This window comes from Pleurodeles waltl, chromosome 11 (assembly GCF_031143425.1).
Source record: "Pleurodeles waltl isolate 20211129_DDA chromosome 11, aPleWal1.hap1.20221129, whole genome shotgun sequence".
In the NCBI taxonomy this organism is placed as follows: Eukaryota; Metazoa; Chordata; class Amphibia; order Caudata; family Salamandridae; genus Pleurodeles; species Pleurodeles waltl.
In genome coordinates this window covers 344,788,678-344,809,643 of record NC_090450.1, presented here as the reverse complement: position 1 = coordinate 344,809,643, position 20,966 = coordinate 344,788,678, and the positions used below count along the sequence as shown (strand labels likewise).

At 45.3% G+C, this 20,966-nt stretch overlaps 1 protein-coding gene across 2 annotated transcripts in view; it reads right to left on the bottom strand.

The window, feature by feature from the left end:
* The window catches only part of HDLBP (high density lipoprotein binding protein), a 671,758-nt gene that overhangs the window by 533,218 nt on the left and 117,574 nt on the right, over positions 1 to 20,966 (bottom strand). For both annotated transcript variants that reach the window (XM_069213644.1, XM_069213643.1), the window contains exon 4: positions 12,569 to 12,720. In XM_069213644.1, coding sequence (XP_069069745.1) covers positions 12,569 to 12,720 — 152 coding nt within the window. The remainder of the gene's footprint in view (positions 1 to 12,568; positions 12,721 to 20,966) is intronic.

Below are 20,966 nucleotides of genomic sequence, written 5' to 3'. Positions count from 1 at the left end.
AGTACATTAGTGCTCTTCTGATGTCTAATGTATGTAGTGCCCTTTCAGCTACCGAGTCTGGCTGTGGGAAGAACACTGGTAGTTCTACCGTTTGATTTAAGTAGAACGCTGAAATAACCTTTGGTAGAAATTTAGGATTGGTTCTTAGGACTACCTTATTTTTGTGTATTTGGATATAAGGTTCTTGTATTGTAAACGCCTGAATTTCACTTACTCTTCTTAGAGATGTGATGGCGATGAGAAATGCAACTTTCCAGGTTAGGAATTGTATTTCGCAAGAATGCATGGGTTCAAAAGGTGGACCCATGAGTCTTGTTAAGACGATGTTGAGGTTCCATGAAGGAACCGGTGGTGTCCTTGGTGGTATAATTCTTTTGAGGCCTTCCATAAACGCTTTAATGACAGGTATCCTAAATAGTGAAGTTGAATGGGTAATCTGCAGGTATGCAGATATTGCTGCAAGGTGTATTTTAATGGAAGAGAAGGCCAGGTTCGATTTTTGTAAGTGTAGTAAGTAACCCACTACATCCTTTGGAGATGCGTGTAATGGTTGAATTTGATTATTATGGCAGTAGCAAACAAACCTTTTCCATTTGCTTGCATAGCAGTGTCTAGTGGATGGTCTTCTAGCTTGCTTTATGACTTCCATACATTCTTGGGTGAGGTTTAAGTGTCCGAATTCTAGGATTTCAGGAGCCAGATTGCTAGATTCAGCGATGCTGGGTTTGGATGCCTGATCTGTTGTTTGTGTTGTGTTAACAGATCTGGCCTGTTGGGTAACTTGACGTGGGGTACTACTGATAGGTCTAGCAGTGTTGTGTACCAAGGTTGCCTTGCCCATGTTGGTGCTATCAGTATGAGTTTGAGTTTGTTTTGACTCAATTTGTTTACTAGATATGGAAGGAGAGGGAGAGGGGGAAAAGCGTACGCAAATATCCCTGACCAGTTCATCCATAGGGCATTGCCTTGAGACTGCCTGTGTGGGTATCTGGATGCGAAGTTTTGGCATTTTGCGTTCTCCTTTGTTGCAAATAAGTCTATTTGAGGTGTTCCCCAAATTTTGAAGTAAGTGTTTAGAATTTGGGGGTGAATTTCCCATTCGTGGACCTGTTGGTGATCGAGAGAGATTGTCTGCAAGTGGATTCTGTATCCCTGGAATAAACTGTGCTATTAGGCGAATGTGGTTGTGAATTGCCCATTGCCATATTTTTTGTGCCAGGAGGCACAGCTGTGTCGAGTGTGTCCCCCCCTGTTTGTTTAGATAATACATTGTTGTCATGTTGTCTGTTTTGACAAGAATGTACTTGTGGGTTATGATGGGTTGGAATGCTTTTAACGCTAGGAAAACTGCTAGCAGTTCGAGGTGATTTATATGCAGCTTTGTTTGATGTACGTCCCATTGTCCTTGGATGCAGTGTTGATTGAGGTGTGCTCCCCACCCTGTCATGGAAGCATCTGTTGTTATGTATTGTGGCACTGGGTCTTGGAAAGGCCGCCCTTTGTTTAAATTTATACTGTTCCACCATAGAAGCGAGATGTATGTTTGGCGGTCTATCAACACCAGATCTAGAAGGTGACCCTGTGCTTGTGACCATTGTGATGCTAGGCACTGTTGTAAGGGCCTCATGTGCAGTCTTGCGTTCGGGACAATGGCTATGCATGAGGACATCATGCCTAGGAGTTGTAATACCATCTTTGCCTGTATTTTATGTGTTGGATACATGGTTTGTATAACTTTTAGGAAATTTTGAACCCTTTGTGGACTTGGAGTGGCTATTCCCCTGGTTGTGTCTATTGTTGCTCTTAGGTACTGCTGTACTTTGCACGGCAGAATGTGTGATTTTGCATAGTTGACGGAGAAACCGAGTTTGTAGAGGGTTTGTATGACCTGATCTGTGTGGTGTGAACACTTTGTCAGTGAGTTGGTCTTGATTAGCCAATCGTCTAGATACGGGAATACGTGTATTTGCTGCCTTCTGATGTGTGCAGCTACTACTGCTAGGCATTTTGTAAAGACTCTTGGTGCGGTTGTTATACCGAACGGCAATACTTTGAATTGGTAATGTATTCCTTTGAATACGAACCTTAGGTATTTCCTGTGCGAGGGATGTACCGGTATGTGGAAATACGCGTCTTTGAGATCTAAGGTTGTCATGTAGTCTTGTTGCTTTAGCAATGGTAACACTTCTTGTAGCGTCACCATGTGAAAGTGTTCTGATTTGATGTAGGTGTTTAGTGTTCTGAGATCTAGGATTGGTCTCAGTGTTTTGTCCTTTTTTGGTATTAGAAAGTACAGTGAGTAAATTCCTGTGTTTATTTGTGTACCTGGTACCAGTTCTATTGCGTTCTTTTGCAGTAATGCTTGAACTTCTATTTCCAGAAGGTCTGAATGCTGTTTTGATATATTCTGTGTTTTTGGTGGTATATTTGGAGGGATTTGAAGAAATTCTATGCAATAACCATGTTGGATAATTGCTAAGACCCAAGTGTCTGTTGTTATTTCCTCCCAAGATTGGTAATACTGACTTATTCTTCCCCCCACTGGTGTTGTGTGGAGGGGATGAGTGACCTGTGAGTCACTGTTTGGTTGCAGGTGCTTTTGGGCTTTGAAATTTTCCCCTGTTTCTAGGGAATTGTCCTCCTCTGTACTGGCCCCGAAAGCCTCCCCTTTGGTACTGTCCCTGGTAGGTAGACGGTGTTGAATGTGAGGTACTGGCTTGTGTGGCCTGACCCCGAAACCTCCCTCTGAAGGTTGTTTTGCGGAAGGTGCCGAAAGTGCCTCTGCCCTGCGGGGAATAGAGTGCGCCCATGGCCTTGGCAGTGTCAGTGTCCTTTTTTAGCTTCTCAATTGCCGTGTCCACTTCAGGTCCCGAACAATTGTTGCTCATTGAATGGCATATTGAGCACCGCTTGCTGTATCTCCGGTTTAAAGCCAGATGTTCGTAACCACGCGTGCCTTCTTATGGTTATTGCTGTGTTAATTGTTCTTGCAGCTGTGTCCGCTGCATCCATAGAGGAGCGTATTTGGTTATTGGAGATGTTTTGTCCCTCCTGAACCACCTGTTTCGCCCTCTTTTGTAAATCTTTGGGTAGATGCTCGATGAGGTGCTGCATCTCGTCCCAATGGGCTCTGTCATATCGCGCTAGGAGCGCTTGAGAGTTTGCAATGCGCCACTGGTTTGCAGCTTGTACTGCGACCCTTTTTCCGGCTGCGTCGAACTTGCGGCTTTCTTTATCCGGAGGTGGTGCATCGCCTGATGTGTGAGAGTTGGCTCTCTTGCGAGCTGCCCCTACTACAACTGAATCTGGTGGCAGTTGTGAGGTGATGAAAGCAGGGTCTGTGGGCGGTGCTTTATATTTCTTTTCCACCCTTAGTGTTCTTGCTCTACTCTGGACAGGCTCTTTGAAGATTTGCTTTGCGTGCCTTAGCATTCCTGGGAGCATAGGAAGGCTCTGGTAGGTGCTTTGGGGCGAGGAGAGGGTGTTGAAAAGGAAGTCATCCTCGTCAGGTTCCGAGTGTAGCGACACGTTATGGAACTCTGCTGCCCTAGCTACCACCTGTGAATACGCTGTGCTGTCCTCTGGTGGTGAGTGCTTGGTAGGATACGCCTCCGGACTGTTGTCTGACACTGGGGCGTCGTATAGGTCCCAAGCGTCCTGGTCATCTTGGCTCATGGTGGTGTGAGCCGGTGAGTGTGACGAGTCTGTGCCGGTGATATGTAAGTTACGGGTGGAGGAGAGGGTGGCGGAGTTACCTTCTTCACCACTTTTGTTTGTGGTGCTTGTTCCTGTGTTTGGAACTCAAGTCTCCTTTTTCTCCTAATAGGGGGAAGGGTGCTGATCTTCCCTGTTCCACTCTGTATGAAGATCCGCTTTCGAGTGTGGTCTACTTCAGTGGACTGTAACTCTTCCTCAAATCTATGTTTGCGCAATTGAGAGAACAGTGATTGCTCTTCTGAATATGAGCTGGTAGTTGGCTCGGTTGCCGGTCGTTTCGGCACCAAAACTATGTCCTTACTCGTTTTCGGCTCCGAGGCGACTTTCCTCTTTTTTGGAGTCGAAACTTCTCAGCGTCCATCCTCCTCGGTGCTGCTGTCTCTGCGTCGAGCAGCTTCGGCTCCGCTGTCTCGGCGTCGATCTTTGTCGGCAGCACTTTCTCGGTCCCGAGATTGCTGCGTGCCTGTGTCTCGACCCGAGTCGGACGATCTCGGCACTAGTTCGGCCTTTTTCGGTGCCGATGGGCGGTCACCGACTTTATGGGTTGAGCCATGGCCTGTTGGCAGTGGCGTCCCCTGGGCCTGGTCTGTTTTCTTGTGTGCTGGCTTCGACGTCTTACTCACTGTTTCGTGGACGTCGAATTCCTCAGAGTCCGATTCATGGATAGAGAAGGCTTCCTCTTCTTCTCCTTGTTCCTCGAACTCTCGGTGTCCTGTCGGCGTGGACGCCATCTGTAATCTTCTGGCTCGCCGGTCACGGAGCGTTTTTCGGGATCGAAACGCACGACAGGCCTCACAAGTTTCTTCCTTGTGCTCGGGCGACAGGCACAGGTTACAGACCAAATGTTGGTCTGTATATGGGTATTTGTTGTGGCATTTAGGACAGAATCGGAACGGGGTCCGTTCCATCAGCCTCGATGTTACACGCGGTCGGGCTGACCAGGCCCCGACAGGGGATCGAAATTACCCCGAAGGGCTACCGGAGCTCTTCACGATTCGATGTCGATTCTATCTAACCCGATCCCGAACGCAACAATACCGACGCAATTTTCCGAATTTTTAACTATCTTCCCGTTCCGAAACCCGGAGCGAAAAGGAACACGTCCGAACCCGATGGCGGAAAGAAAACAATCGAAGATGGAGTAGACGCCCATGCGCAATGGAAGCAAAAGAGGAGGAGTCCCTCGTTCTCGAGACTCGTAAGACTTTTTCAAAGAACAACAACTTGTAACACTCCGACCCAACACCAGATGGCGGGCTATGCACAACATGTGTATCTGCAGCTACACATGCCATCGAACATTGTAGTATCTGCTCTCCCGCTGTGCCGGGGAGAGCCGCATTGAGTGTTTCACTTGTGTTTTTACTATTTAATAGATGCCGTTGTGTATATTTTTTCAACTGATAAATTTAGGAAGGATTTAGGAATGGCGCTGCAAATTTAACCAGGGCTCATGTAAAGTGCTCCAATCTTCCAGTCGAGTTTGCGCTTTATAATAAAAAAGAAAGAACCACCCCCCCTCCAGCTAGCAGCTTTTGTTGGGTGCCGACACCGCAAAGAAACAGTGAGATGCTAGAGGAAGAAAAAACATACTGCTATGAGCATTAAGTGGAGAGGCAAAATAATAAAGTGGCATCCCAACACTAAGGTATATGGTCGATAGTGCAATAATCCATGTAATAGGGTCAGTCTCCAAGGTAGTAACAAAACGGGCTTAAGGCGGGACAAAAAGCATTTACTTGTAAAATCAAGGTAGTTTTGAAAGGCAGTCCAAGGAGCGGATGAAAGTGACGGGCGGGAGATGAGTGGGATTAAAGCACACAGAGTAGATTAGAGCATGTCGAGACAGCAGTGCATGTGCACTGCTAGGCTCAACCTGAAAACAGCTTTATTTTTACAGTTTTAACAAAGTGGTCTCTAAATTCCATTCTGATTGTGTCTCATATTTACTGTGTGTACAACACTCCACTCTGATAAACCTAAGTTGCTCGTCCAAACTTCCACAAATAAAGCACTTGGTATTATTAAAGTAAACCCCTACAAACTAAATAAAGGTAATCTGGACTTTTAACATGGTGTACCACTACATAAAAGGCCAGCTTCCTACACACATTAGATAAAAGAAAACAAAAAACTGCAGAAGCAATCTTTTGCTGGGACAAAAGGCACCACCGAGTGCAACATGCAAGTGGTGCAGTAAGAGGAACGGACATCAGTTTCTGTGTGCTGCATATTTTCAGCTCCATTCGTCACTTATAGAGCAGTAAAAGGTTTGCGGGAAGCCACAGGAAGTTACCTATCAGTGTGCAGGGCGTACTGCTAAAGATTTTCCAGAACCAGTTTGATACCTGGGGACTATTTAAAATGTGCAGAATCTGCTGTAAAAATGGTCTTATATTTTTTTCCTGCATAGAACTTGGTGATGCACTTCAAATGGAATTAAAGTTGACATCTTTAACAGGTAAAGTTAAACATCTTCTCTATCCTTCAGAGTCTTGGATTGAAGATGTTTTGTGCGCTAGATAAAAGCAATAAACACACTATTAGAACGCAAATCAGTGTACATTTTATTCTACCTACAGTCACAACAAGATTAAAATAGGTAACTCGCTTGCGAATCACGATGGCAGATGGAGACCGGAAGAAAGACTGCCCCAGCCCAGAAGCCCAGGGTCAACCAGAAAACTCAATAAGTTTGAATACAAGTTAGAGCAGAGCTCTTCTCAGGTTCTCGTTTATTTCTTCACACCAGTGCTTTACTAGAAATATGAAGAGTGGTGGCCTCTGGGTGGAGTTGGCAGACTCAGCACTTGCACGTCACTGGCAGAGGTTTGATTTGTTTTGAAATGAAGTAGATTTGCTACTAAACAAACTGTTGGGGGCACAGATAGATTTCTCAACCACACATTTTGGCTGCATAAACTTTAGTACTTGCTAGGGATGAAGAAGCTTTCACTGGAAGCGGAGCTATGCGCCACAGACTTTACCACCCTATGGGCGCCCTTCATTCAGATTCTGTCTGAATTTAATGAAATCACAAGCTCCACATACTTTAATGTCTTACGACTACTAGGCCTGGTACCTCACGCTCAAAGCTACACCTCCTGTCATTGGGCTGGCACGGAGAATGTGCAGCTCAATGGATTGACACTTGGGGCACAGAAGACAGGGGTGAGCCAGAATGGGTAAGAAGCGGGAAAGGGAGGTTTTTTTGTTCGTGTTATTATACTGTTTTGTCATTTCATTGGGACTAGTTACGCTCCCAGCCTCCGGGTTGTGGCATCAAAGCTGCATTACATATTTCTCAAATGGAACTGCTACTGCCAGTCTGAAAGTTTGTATGCAAACACCTGTGTCTCCTCTGCTCTAAAACTTGCAATATACATAATTGATCCATTAACTAACTCTTGATGAGGACTATAACCAGTGGAACACTTAACTGCTGCTTCAAATTAGCAAATATTTCCAGCCTGATGAATGCTAATGTTTCAAGCATAGACTGCATCAAAGATCCAGTTTAGGTGCATTTGTTGCTTTATTTCGAAATTGTAGGCTCACAAAAGGTCAGGATATGGCTGTCTGATCAAGTGTTAATATAAATGGAAAAGGGGCAATCCAAACAGTACTGTGCATGTCACATCAAAAGCAAAATGCCATCAGAAGGAATAGTTTTGCAGCCTGAAGATATGTTTGGATTCATATGCTGTGCATCGATTTCAACATCCAGTAACTGGGTCCAGAATCATGTTTTGTCCTCCTGTTTCTCTTATTTTGTGTTGGTAACAACCACCATTTAATTTTAAGATAATCCATTCTGTGATGATGAACTGTGCCCTGAAAGTTTGCTGTATATGCCATCTTTGGATTCTTTTAACGCTTGGCATGTGGTTTTCTGTTAACTTCCCGCTATCTTGAATTGCTTTTATCACTGGTTTGCTGCATCCTCCCTAACCCCTGCCACCCCACAGGACGCCCACATAGGTAAGTGGAATGTGTAGAGGGGGGTGGAGGGGTACTAGGAAACGCCAAAGTTAAGTACCACAGTGCCCTCCCCACCCAGTGACCAGGAAGAAAGGAGTAAGTTACTAAATTGTCCACCAAACCACCCAAAAGGAAGTAAAAGAAGAAAATGCAACACACAGACAAGACTGCAAGAAACCAGTGGTGAATTCCTGAAGAGAAAAACCTGTGGAAGGAGGGGACCAAGTCCAAAAAAACACAGAAGAGTCCAGTAGGAGCAGGAGCTACTACCCACCCAGCTGTGGATGCAGGAGTTGGTCAATGGTAGAACGAAGACGGTCAGGAATGCAGGCCTAGAGCAGGTGAAGAGTTCCTGGAGAAAGCAGGTGACGTCCCACACCAGATGGATGACTGCAGTCGGTCAGTGGTGTGTAAGAGCCACCAACAATCCTTGGCAAAGGCAGAAGTCACAATGATGCAAAAGTGGAGCTGCTGGGGACCAGCAAAGTCCAGGAGAACTCAACTCACATGGGGGAGTCCAAGGGAAACCCTCAGCAAGGCAGATAATCTACAGAAGAGGTACCTCCCCACAGGAGACCCACTAGGCGTGGACCCAGGAGTCACAGACGAGCCCACGCAGCACAACTGAAGGGTCCCATGGGGCAGGAGAAGCAGGCAGAGGGCTGTGCGTCGCAGCAAGGAGTGCTGGTGGCTGGGGCTACACGGAGCCTGAAGATCCCTTGGAGGAGAAGCGAACAAGCCTTGGTAACTGCAAGGGACACAGTACATGGGGTACTGTCCTGTGTGGGAAGGCAAGGGCTTACCTCAACCAAAGTGGGACAGCTGGCAGAGAGGACCAAGAGGACTAGTCCGGGTCACCACCCATGATGCAGGATCCATGAAGCTCAAGATAAGAAGATCCACGCAGCCGGTCATTGTTGCAGTTGGTGCCTGTGGATGTAGGGGAATGACTCCTTCACTCCAAGGGAGATTCATTCTTCCTTCTCATGCAGACTGAAGACTTGCCACCCTCAGAGGATGCACTGCCTGGGAAATGTTGCTGAAGCTGGAAGGAGCTGTGATAACAATGTTGCAAGCAGAGTCTTTGTCGTGGATGCAGACTGTCGGTTCCTGGAGGGTCCAGTCGTGACTCCAGTGGCTAGGAGTCAAAGTAGAGGTTGCAGGAGTCCTGCTCAAATCTTGCAAGCCGAACCTGGGGACCCCACCCAAGTGAGACACGAATAGCCCTGAAGGGGGGGGGGGGGGGTTTGGTCACCTAGCCAGGTGACCACCTATCAGGAGGGGGCTCTGACATCACATGCCCGGCCACTCCGATGCTCCCAGAGGCCCCTGCCAACCTTGGATTCAAGACGGCAGAACCCAGGGACCCTCTGAAGGAGCGCTGGGCCCCACCCCTGGTGTGGTAATGGACAGGGGAGTGGTTACTCCCCTTTCCATTTTCCAGATTTGTGCCAGAGCAGGGACTGGAGGTCGCTGAACCAGTGTAGACTGGTTTGTGCATGGAGGGCACCAAATGTGCCCTTCAAAGCACACCAGTGGCTAGGGGAGGCTACCCCCTCTCAAGCCAGTCACACCCATTTCCAAATGGAGAGGGTGTTATCACCCCCCCCAAACCCCACCCCCTCTCTCCCAAAGGAAATCCTTTCTTCTGCCTTCCTGGACTAGAGCTGCCTGGAAAACCCCAGAAGGCTGGTAGGAGCAAAACTGGGAGTTCTCTAAGGAGCCCCCAAAGAGCATGGAATTGTACTTCCAATACTGGCAACAGTATTGTAGTGAATCCTAGTTTGTTTTAATGGGATCACAGGAGTCAGCTTAGCCTTTCGCTTGCAGACACATGCCACCGTCACCTAGTGACTTAACTTACTTAGCTTGCTCTGTCTTAGACCATTTATTTAATTAATTCTTCTAAGATGGCTGCCTTGTTTAGAGTTAGGCCATTTTGTTTAACTTTGTGTTATCAGCGTCACCTCGCTAAGGTGTCAACTCATGCAAAAAAAGAAACAATTTGTAGGTGCTCACATTAGAAATTACCGTCCCAAGCATGCAGCGTTATCTATTGTTTTGGAACAACCTACGTCAGGGGTCCAAGTAGATCTGTATAAATACATCACACTTTAGACAGGTAATCAAAAGAATTCCGATCAGATACCATTGCTGCTATCGATGCAGAATGTCATATTGACGCTGACCTGGACTTCATGCCCCTACAAAATCTGAGCTAGAGACCTCTTTCCAAGGTAACAAGGGTTGGGGGCTCCTTTCAGGGACATGGCATTGGCAGATTAGGTTTAACGTACCAAGCTCTCCTTCAGGTGGATGTTAGGCCTATTGTTATAGGGTATTAGGACATATTACACCCTTCATGTCTTTTTGTATCATTGCAAGACGGTGGGGGTCTTTATCATAATGACTCTTGCCTTTACCATTCTGTTCCTTGCACTGTTCATTATCTTGATCATTGCAGCCCATGCAAGTTAAGGCAGATTGCAGTTGTGTTAAATAAAAACTATTTAAACCTTACTGCATCTTCGTTATCACCTGTGTTTGACTGAGACATGATCTATCTGTGAGAAAGGGGTAGTATCCGTTCAACCACGACACTCCCTGAGATGTCATACGCTTGAGTCCATGCGTAAAGGCTGCGACAAATCACTGTTAACTGTTTGGGTAAGGTGAGCCGGAAGGGTTGGGACTACACTTGCGACTTGTAGGATAGGCATAGTCACTTACAAACATAAGTACTGTCATCTTTAAACCAGCAGTCTTGCCTACAGCAAGAGTCCAACTACGACAGTATTTGGGTATGATTCAGACATGTTGGATACCAAACATGCCTAGGTTGCCGAGTTACCATTATGTAGCTGGACATGGGTCATTACCTATGCCCAGTACATACATTATATGGCATCCCTGCACTCACGAAGTCCGGGAAAATGGAGCTGGACTTTGTAGGGGCACCTCTACTAGTGCAGGGGTTCGCTTACACACAGGTACTTGCACCCTGCCCTCTGGGCTAGGAGGGCCTGCCATAGGGGTGACTTACAGTGACCTTGGGCACTGACCTGCAGTGAAAAGGGTGCATGCTAGGGACCTACATGGGGGCACCAGTGTGTCAAATGTGGGATGAAAACGGTACAGGTTATTAAGGTAGAAAGGAGAGAGCATTATCACTAGGGTTCTGGTTAGCAGGATCCCAGTGAACAGTCAAACACACTGACAACAGACAGAAAATGGGGGTAACCATGCCATATTAAACCCTCACCGAATTCAGTGATGGATTTATTAATTCATGCATCCAAAGGGTCACCTTAGAGGTGCTTACCAGCCTCTGGTGTCGTCACTCACCAGTTTGCCAGCCTACCACCAGAGACACTGTTCTGGACCCCTAGAGTGAGAGCCTTCTGCTCACAGGATGCCCAGAACAAAAGCCTGTCCTGGAAGAGCTGAAGAGGACTCCATACTGCCAAAACTACCGCTGGACAGCACCACTGCAGCCAAGCCTCCCAGCCAATGTTGAACTGGGCCAAGAGTGCCAATCTCGTTCCCAGTCTCTCCAGACAAAGTCCATTGCGGGTTTCCCTACTGAGACCTTTGTTCCGACATCTAGAGTCTTTGTGCAGGCCATCCCCACCACCACCACCATCCTCCTCAACCGCAAAAAACGACTGACAGCAACCCTGATGGTCCACTGCACCCGGACACCCTGAACTGAGAAGAACAGGACTACTGGGGTCAATAATTTACAGTTTCAAAGGGATAAAATGCTACTCCGGGTTTTGTAATTATAGACCTGTAGATTATTCACAGCACTGTAGTATTTGTTTGTCCAATTAACTACTGCACGAAAAAGATAATTGCTTCACATCCTTTAGTAAAGTACTGAGTTCCTTGCGAGAGGTTTGTGGTTGTGTCTTTCTTGGGATAGTCTTTGGGTGAGGAGGGCCTTTTGCTGGGGGTGATGTAATGGTTTGGGGTCAGTGACGCAGATTCATAACCTTCCATTTAAAAGGAGCTTAAGGCAGCACATTTTAACACTAACCAGAAGGGCATTTATTTTTAAGTAGATTATCTTCACTTCCAGTAGCCAACATTTACCAAAATTACCACTCTCGTTATATTAGCCCCTCTCAAGAAAAGTATTTTTTGTTGTTGCCTGCAATGCTTCAGTCATTGGAACAAATCAGATCCACCCCCCACCTCCACTCCCATTTCCAAACTCCCCGACTTTCATGGGATGGGACATTCATTTGGCACAAACCACATTTAGCTTGCATTCTGAAACCATGAAAAATAGAATTGTTGGAAAATCTATCTCCACTGAAACCCCAATCTCCCATAAAGTACAAAATAACCTTATTCAACTAAGTCAACCCTCAGCTGCAAAGAAAATACATGCCCTCCATTTGCTTAAAGCATCATATGTGTAATTCATTAGCAATACAAAAGATTTATCTATAATCACTGTAAACTTTGCTTTAGTCAACTAAAGCCGTAATGCAACACGCACATCACAATTGTTTTTTGAACAGAGCGAACACAAATAGATTTCTACTAGGCATACATTCTGGATGTCCCACTGGGGAACTTAGTCCTGGTAACAGCCTCACTAGCAACTACCCACCTGGGAGACACACAGTTATAGCAAATGGCTCTATGAAGTACCATGGAAGCAGAGCACCTGTGGTCGCTACAGTTAATAGTTCTTGTTTACCACCTCCTGATACCAAAAACCTCAATGGCGTTTTTCAATTTTATTAAAGCCATGGTATTGCACTACATCAAACCAATCAAACAAACAAACCAATGACTGATTTCCTCCTGTCCCAAAAAGTAGTCTGCTCTTTCAATACGGATTTAAATATATTCCTACCTGAGTAATAACCGAAGTTTTGATGGGACGGATTTTGCTCCAAGCCCCTGCAGGTTCTTGAGCTGCTTCATTACCAACTTTCTCAGGGAGAGGAGGAAAAGCATCTTTATAGGTCGGGGGGTCATTTTCCTCTTCAGAGCCTAGAGCTGCAACTGGGAAGACAAAGGAAAAAAACTCAAACATTTTATAATGTGATAATTGTTCTTGGACATCCAGTTTACTGGGAATTAGTTGAGACAATATTTACCACTGGCATCCTGGGGCAGTTAACTGCAGTGTAGCGGGGAAAAGCAGTCAAAGTTTAACTTAGGAAATGAGGTAGAGTTTGATACTTCGCACTAGACTACGTAGGCAGGTAACAAATGTAACGCCTAGATAGTTTTTAACTTAGAAAAAAGAAATTACTTTGTGGGGGGTAGTTATTATATTCAACACCCTAGATAAGGATATACAGTGCAAATGGCCACTCAGAAGGGACTCTCCAGCAAGGAGGCCACTGTCTCCACCAGCAAACTCCTTCCGAAGGATCACTGCACAAGCAAGATCTTTTCAACACCTCGATAAGTCAACTGTTCCAAATTCACGTCTGACAAGGAGCGAAGGATGGTAGATATCAAATTACAAAGCCTTAAATTTGTTACTGATTAATAATTGACTGTATAGAATTGATATGAATCCAGCATACAAAGCAAACAAATCATAAGCATGAGCACTAGTCAATCTCCAGTTTATTTCACTATGGGAGACAACATGTTATTCCATCTGAAACTAAGATGACATTCAGAACACAGAAGATAGCTCAAGGGCACTAGGATGAACTGAAAACTCTGTAACCTAACACTCCTAGAAACATCTAATGGGTGGGTTACAATACAGCATTCCCCCACATTCCATTCTCCAATGAGTCCAAATTAGGACTACAAAATGATTTTTGGGATCCTAACACCACATTTTCAGTGCTGTAACATCATGCATACAATACATTACATATCTGCAGACTTGAAACCCATTGAAAAAAACCTCAAAGTGGAAACCCAAGCTTAAGACACCTCAATTTTTTATGTAGGAAAGTGCCTCAACATCACCGCCGCCTACCCCCGTCCCTCCACCCCACCCACCCTTTACCTGGTTTCTGGTATAATTTAGACAAACTGCACTAGGTCCCTGCTAAATATTTCCCCAGTGCCAAATGTCTTTCCCTAAAGCTACCCAGTCATTATCCCCAGTTAGCAAACCTTTAGTTGCCACTGCAAGTCAGTAAATAGTACCCCTGGTACTGAGGGCACTGGTATTAAAGGAAGGCTCAGGAGGGCTGTAGCACTCAGTGCTGCATTTGTAGACTTCGTGTCTTGGTGTAGACCCAAAACAAAAACACTACATGACAGCCTGTGTGCCTTATCCAGTTACACTGAAAGCAATATATGCAAGTCACCCTGGCAGGCCCTTCTAGCTCTAAAGACAGGGTGCATTATATTACATGTGAGGACATCCCTGCATGAGTAGATATTCCCCTCCTCGGTCTGTCGATTCTCAGACATAGTAAGTGAACAGTGGAGCCATTTTTAAGTACATGTGCAGGACAGTGGTCATCACGAATTCCCCAGCTACATGATGGCTTCACTGAAGATGTTTGGTATCAAACATCTCCTATTAATAAAAGCTCACTGAATCTAGTGATTGATTTATTAACATGTGCACTCTGAAGGCACCTTGGCTGCAAAACCTACCAACTATTAACATGGGCACTGACTGGTCAAAACCAGTACAGCCACTGTAGAAAAAATTCTGGCCTACCAAGGTGAGAGCTAGTGTTGTCCAAGGCTCAGAACAAAGACCTGCTCTGGGCAGAGGTGTAACCTCACAGGCAGGATGGACATTCCAAGGCAGGGTGCTTCAAAGGCCCTGCCGCCTTTGAAAGGCAACCAAGGCCTCTCCAAATGGTGGAGAAGATCCACCCCAGTTCCAGACCCCACTTTTGGCAGCAGGGCTAGCAGGAAAATTAAGTAAATTAGTAGGCATGCCCACTTCATGACAGTTCCACCCCTAAGGTTGACAAGCTGAAGTGGGCCCTACTTTTAAAATTCCTCCATCTTTCAGCCCAGTGATCTCCAAAGCCTTAGGAGGACGGTCTGCCTTCAAATAAACAGAACTCCAACAGACAGACCTGTCCAGAAGAAACCAACTTTAAAGAAAAGGAAACCTGCCTGAGGAACCGCAAAACCCAGTGCCAGAAGCAACCACTGCACCAACTCCCCTGGCCAGAGTCCAAGTAACCCACCTGTCCAGTGAAGATCCCCTGGAGCTTCTGAGCCAGAGTCCACCGTGGGCTAACCCTGCCGGACTCCCCAGCAATGCCTGCAGCTTAAATCTGAGGGATTTCCAACAAAAACCCCAAGACATCCCTGCACCCAGAACCCCTTAGCCTTGGGGAGCTGAACCGATGGTCTCTATGATCCCTGGCATCTCAACTTACCTGGGCAGCTGTGGGTTGACCCCTCCCAGGGCAGAACCTGCAGCCCATTTCTGAAGCCATCTTACCCCAGAATAACACACTGGGCGTCCAACATTGTTGGCACTATGCATATGGCTGCCACTGAGGGTTTAAGTTTGGTGCTAACTTGTGGACCCCCTTGTACTTAATGCCAGAAGATGGACCTCGGACCCTGCTTTACTCACTTGTGAGCAGCACTGCAGAAGATACTCTCCACTGGAAAGCATTGGCCGCATGACACCCTGTTGGCACTCTGCACCCGGCCACCCCTGTGCTGTTGAGTGTAAGTTTGGCACAGCTGGTACTTATCAGTGAGCAGAGCGTCAACATTGCCTCCACACCCCCCACCCCCCACCTCTATTGACCAACATTGGGCACTGGCCTCAAATGCAACCTCTGCACCCCATGCCACTGTGGGTGCACCTTGGATACCAACCTGAACCTTGCCTGATGCTACTCAACACCTGAAGACTGGGTCTGTAAGTCATGGACTTCCCTGCAAAACTGCAACCTTGTTTCCTTCAATAGGTTAACATTCGAGACTATGAAAAGTGTTGATTTTTGAATCAGCAAAGTAATTTTCATTTGAAAACTGCTCACCTTATAACAAAGTTCTTTGGTTTAAAACATACATGAAAGTAACCATTATTTTTCTAACTTGGTCTCGGATTTAATATTTGTATATGTCTCATTTACCGCCTTTGTGAAAACAAAGGATGAACTTGACTACTTGATAAGCCCAGCTGCTCACCCACGTTACCACAAATAGAGCTCTAGACCTATGTATTTCTGCCTCTACCCTTCTTTGGGGATCCACTGGACTCTGCATAGTGCACTTCATTTTAGTACACTATATAGAGTCAGCTTCCTATAGTTTACATAAATTATAGGTTACAGGAGCTAGACTGAATAACTGCTTCCCTTTTAAAAGGTGCACCAATCACTTTACGTCGATAGTTTTCATTCCTCTGATCACAACCCCCCCCCATATCAGTTGAGCATTTAAAGACTGCTCCCCACTAGTCTAGTTTTCGACCTAGAGGGATCTTCTGTCTTTAAAGACAATTTGCCTTTTATAGGGTTCTGATCTCTGAAGCAATGATGGGGCTTTGCAAGTAAGTTGGTGCTGCCGAAAATTTCAAACATCCTTTTCAGTACATCCCCATTATCTAATACACTAAAGCAGCCTCATCCTCTTCAGATTCATGCTGCTCTCTTGGTCTTTTCAACTGACAATCCTAGATCCTTTTAGGATAGCGGCTATGCCCAATGCACCCAACATTTTATCCCTCACCTTTACATTTCTTAATGGGAAAGCCTCACAAGGACTCAGGCTAATTCTTCCTCAAGATCATACTGGACAATTTATGGTGACACTTAGGGAATTTTCCTTTAGTCCTAGATGAAATCTCATGAGATCTGGGGATAGATATTACCCATAACTATGTTGTTTGATAGCCCACTCCAGTCCAGTGGTGGTTGATTCCAAAAGAGGAAAAGATATGGTCTCTTAGTATAGCTCAAGCATCAATACTGTACTTAAGCTCAATTGTAGGGATGTGGAGGTTCAATTCTGGCCTTTGCGCTGAATCGCGTCACCACATTCCATTACTTCTATAGACAACATATACTTCATTGATGAAAAATTATCTAGAGATGCCAACCACGTACTACGAAGTATATTCATCATCATGCAGGGTCATGGTGGTGGGCGGGGGGGGGGGGGGGGGGGGGGGGGGTGGGGGGGTGCAGGGAAATTATGTCCTGGACCCAATAACTAGATAGAAGATTAACATTTGAATTTAGAAACATTTTACACTGGATAAGAGAACTGCAGACACTTTTTTAGACTATCATCTTGTTAAACTAAAGCAGAAGCTACAGACCACACACAAGCCTGATTAGAGGCTTTTGGTAACTTCCTTTCTCTCAAAACCTCTGAGCAAAACAGCAAAAGAAAAAAAAAGAGAAAGTCCACACTTTTTACTTTCAAAGCAGTTTTACATGTAGTTAACTGGCCTTCCTGAACTAGGTGGCTATCAAAATGTGAACCATTTGGTGCATAAAACTCTAGCGGTTGCACAACAGTTATGAAAAGGAATTTGCAGCCACAAAACCCAAAATATATACTTTGGCTCTTCAGTCCCGAAAAAAAAGTCTACAACTCCACCCTCAAGGCTTTTACACCCATTGCACGAAGTACACAACATGTTTTTTAGTGCTTTAACCTTCATAAAAAAAAATGAAAACATCCATAGGCAACCATAGAATACTAAGTAACTGCAGCCAACAACTGTGTCCAGTATGACTGAAGGATGGTAAAATAGAGCACAAAAACTGAATTACAGCTACACAGCTGACACTGCAAAACATCCTTATGCATGTTGCTTAGAGAAGAGCTTTTCATCAAAAGCAACCAAGATATCATTAAGGCTGCACTTTTTCAAATCTTATCTTGAGCCCACTGCCAGAAGAGCCCGCTTTTATTCCAAGTTTCCTAGCCTAGGTTTTTTTATTTATTTATTATGCATTTTGATATTTGTTACAGGCATTTAGCTGCCTGAAAATCTAATGGCATAAGATCTAGAAACCACAAGAGCAACTGCATAGAGAAATATGTGTGTTCCATTCATCTACTGTATTAAGTCTGGAAGCCCTGGACTCAGTCAGATCACCAAGCTAGAAAAGCTAGAAAAATAACTATCAAGCAAGGAAACATTCTAGTTAATGAACACTAATATTAGGTATCAGGGCTTTTCTTTTCTCAGCGATCCAACATACTCAAGCCTGTTTAAAAAAAAACACTGAATAAGGACAGAGAATCATCCAGGAATCCCATATTCACTGATTTTGCCTTTAATATACAGTCTACCACGTCAAAGCTGAACACAACTTGTCACTCTGAGTGACCCAGCACCAACGTTATGCAGAGTGCCATTGCATGACAAGGTGCTCTCTAAATTGAAAGCGCGGCAGGGCGCACACACTTGTGAGCCATGTCGCGTAACAGTGCATGCAATATATGTAAGTCACCCATCTAGCAGGCCTTACACTTGTAAGGCAGGGTGCATTAAATTACATGCGAGGGCATATCCACATGAGCAAATATAACCCTTCTATGTCTGTCAATTCTCACACATAGTAAGTGACCAGATAAGACCTGGGAATTAAGGCAGATCATTCTAACAAAACAACACACATCATGGGGCCAACAAGAATGCTTGAACAGGGGTAACATCCTGAGGCTCCAGGCTGAGTTGCCATCAACTCAGAAGATGGTCTCCGCAGACCTAATATTGGTCAAATTCCTCACCATCAGCGATCAAAATGGGTCAGAGCAAACCAACTACTTTGAGAACAAAGGAAATTGTTACATCAATTACGGCTGTAAAAATGCAATTCGAAGCTTGGAACATACTGCTGTCAGAACCATCCAGATCACGCTAACCTCCACCCCGGCTATCAAGCTGTATGGAAAAAAAAAAAACAAGTCATTAATTGGATCTAAAAGCCCACGAACACGCACTGGGGATGAATTCAAGGGAGTCAGAGCAGAGACAGTATAGTATACTATAATTATATTGCAAGAAAAATGGCTAATCAACCCGGTCCACTTAGGAGGCTACACATCACACCATATCAGTGTCGACAAACCAAAATCGGGCAGGCCAAGTGGAGGTCTAGCGCCACATGTTTCCACAGCGCTACATGCTACAACAGAGAAGCTGGCATTAAAAAAAAATGCTTGGCAGGCCGCAAACTCACTTTTAGCAATAAGTGACAAACCCCTCTTGTAATTTTTAATGTTTACGCTCACCCATAGAAATACAGGAAAACCCTGCTTTTTGAGAAATTACTGAATAAAGCAGAAGAGGTAAGATGCGCTCCCTTAACATGGGACAGTCTAGTGACTGGAGACTTCAACGCCTACCTAATTCACACTCCTGAACCCGATGAGCAATTGGCAGATGAAAATGGTTTATGGTCAGTTCTGCCTCAACTCCCACCAATACGGAAGAGACTAGACGCAATGGGTAAGCAACTGGTAGAGGCATTAGAGCATTCTAAACCACAGGACCAAAGATGGCGTGCCACCAAGCTATACCCACTACAGCACAAAGTCTGCAACCATTATAGACGATACAGCTGTCTCTCTCCCCTTGCTAGCTCATGTGAGCAAATGTAAAATTATAACTACGCTCCACAGCGATCACTCATATCAACATATAGAACTGGACTTGAATGCTCCATGTGTCTTCCCTGCTGTTGAACTAGGAACTATTGCATCCAACAACTTAAAACGTCTGACTTGGGCAGAGTCCTCATTACCACGGTTGTGTGTAAAGATAAAAACTGTTTAAATCGTCAACACTCCAGGACTCACCAGTTGTGGAAGTGTGGGCTACCTTTCTACTTTCATTATCCTTGCTCAACTTCGTTAAGCTGAAATCACCAACACAAAATCAGATGGTGTCTTCAAGTTTATCAGTGAAATTCTAAAGCTAAGAAAGGAATGAGGCACAGGCTCAGAGTAATAAACAGATCTTTCACAGAATCTTCATGTGCCCAAATAAAGGCCCTTTGAAAATACTACAAAAATCAGGTATGTGTGAGCGCATCAAGAGGGAAGACAACTTCTGGCTCAAATTACTCTACAACTCAAGGAGGGCTAATTCTAGGGCCTTTTGGGCAACTGTCATTGTCCGACAGTCAAGAGCAATCAACTGCTTATCAATTCCGGAAACTGAATGGAAGGACTACCTGGCCAACATCTTTTTCAAACCAGACTCATCTGAAGCAATTTCAGACCTGAAGGAGCCCGCAAGTCCTAAGGTCTTCTGTCAGATCGATGCTGGATACAGCACCAAAGTAGTCTCCCACGTAATTAGGAGGGGGCATGGGGATGGGGCCCAGGGTACCAAAGGCTTTCCACAGGCAATACCACACTGGCAATACTTCACACCAAAGTTGAGCATAATACAACCATCCCTGAAAGTTGGAGGATCTATCATCAATCTGATATTCAAAGGGGGTGACATAAATCCAGCAAACTATAGACTGATATCTTTAATTGACAGTGAGGCCAAATATTTTGCCACGCTAATCTTTGACAACCTGCTCAACTTGTCAATTTCAAACAACCTTGTTCTCCTGAAGCAAACTGGATTCCGGAAGGGTTACGGCAAAACAATTAATATTCTAGCACTAATTAACATTGCCGACAAAGCAAAACACCTAAAGAAAATGTTACATTTATGCTTTGTGGACTTCAAAAGCGACTGATTGGGTGGACAAAGCAATTCTTTGGCACAAATTGCGAAGCTGGGGCCTGCAAGAACCGCTTTTCCGGAGCATCCAAATACTATACGATAAAACCTGGATGCAGATAAAGGAGCAGATGGCTCAAAAATTTCATGGAGGATTCCAACAAATATACGCTAAAAACAAGGATGCTTTCTGGCCCTGCACCTCTAACCTTTTTAGGGTTAATCTCTCCCCAAAGCTAGATGCGACCAACTCACACTCTGGGGATGGGGAACCAGCTTATATCACACCTCTGATATGCTTATGATATTGTTTTATTGAGACACACCAAAATAGTGCTACAGTCTCAAGTTAGCACTCTGGCCGATTTTACAACGTCAAACAAATTAGAAGTGGGGCGTGGTCAAGATGGCGGCCGCTTGAAATCGAACTTGGACCCTTGCAAGTATCCTGTCCGATGTTTCCATGGCACCAGTCACACGATAGAAACGGTGGCAGAAGCAACCTGGAGTTTCCCGGAGCGGTTGGTGCCGCGCACGGTGGGCGGCCGGAACAGTCATGTGACGTGCTCGCAGAGGTGAGCGAGGCCTTCCCCTGTGCCGGGACACGAGGGCTGGGAAACACAGACACGGCCTGCCGGAG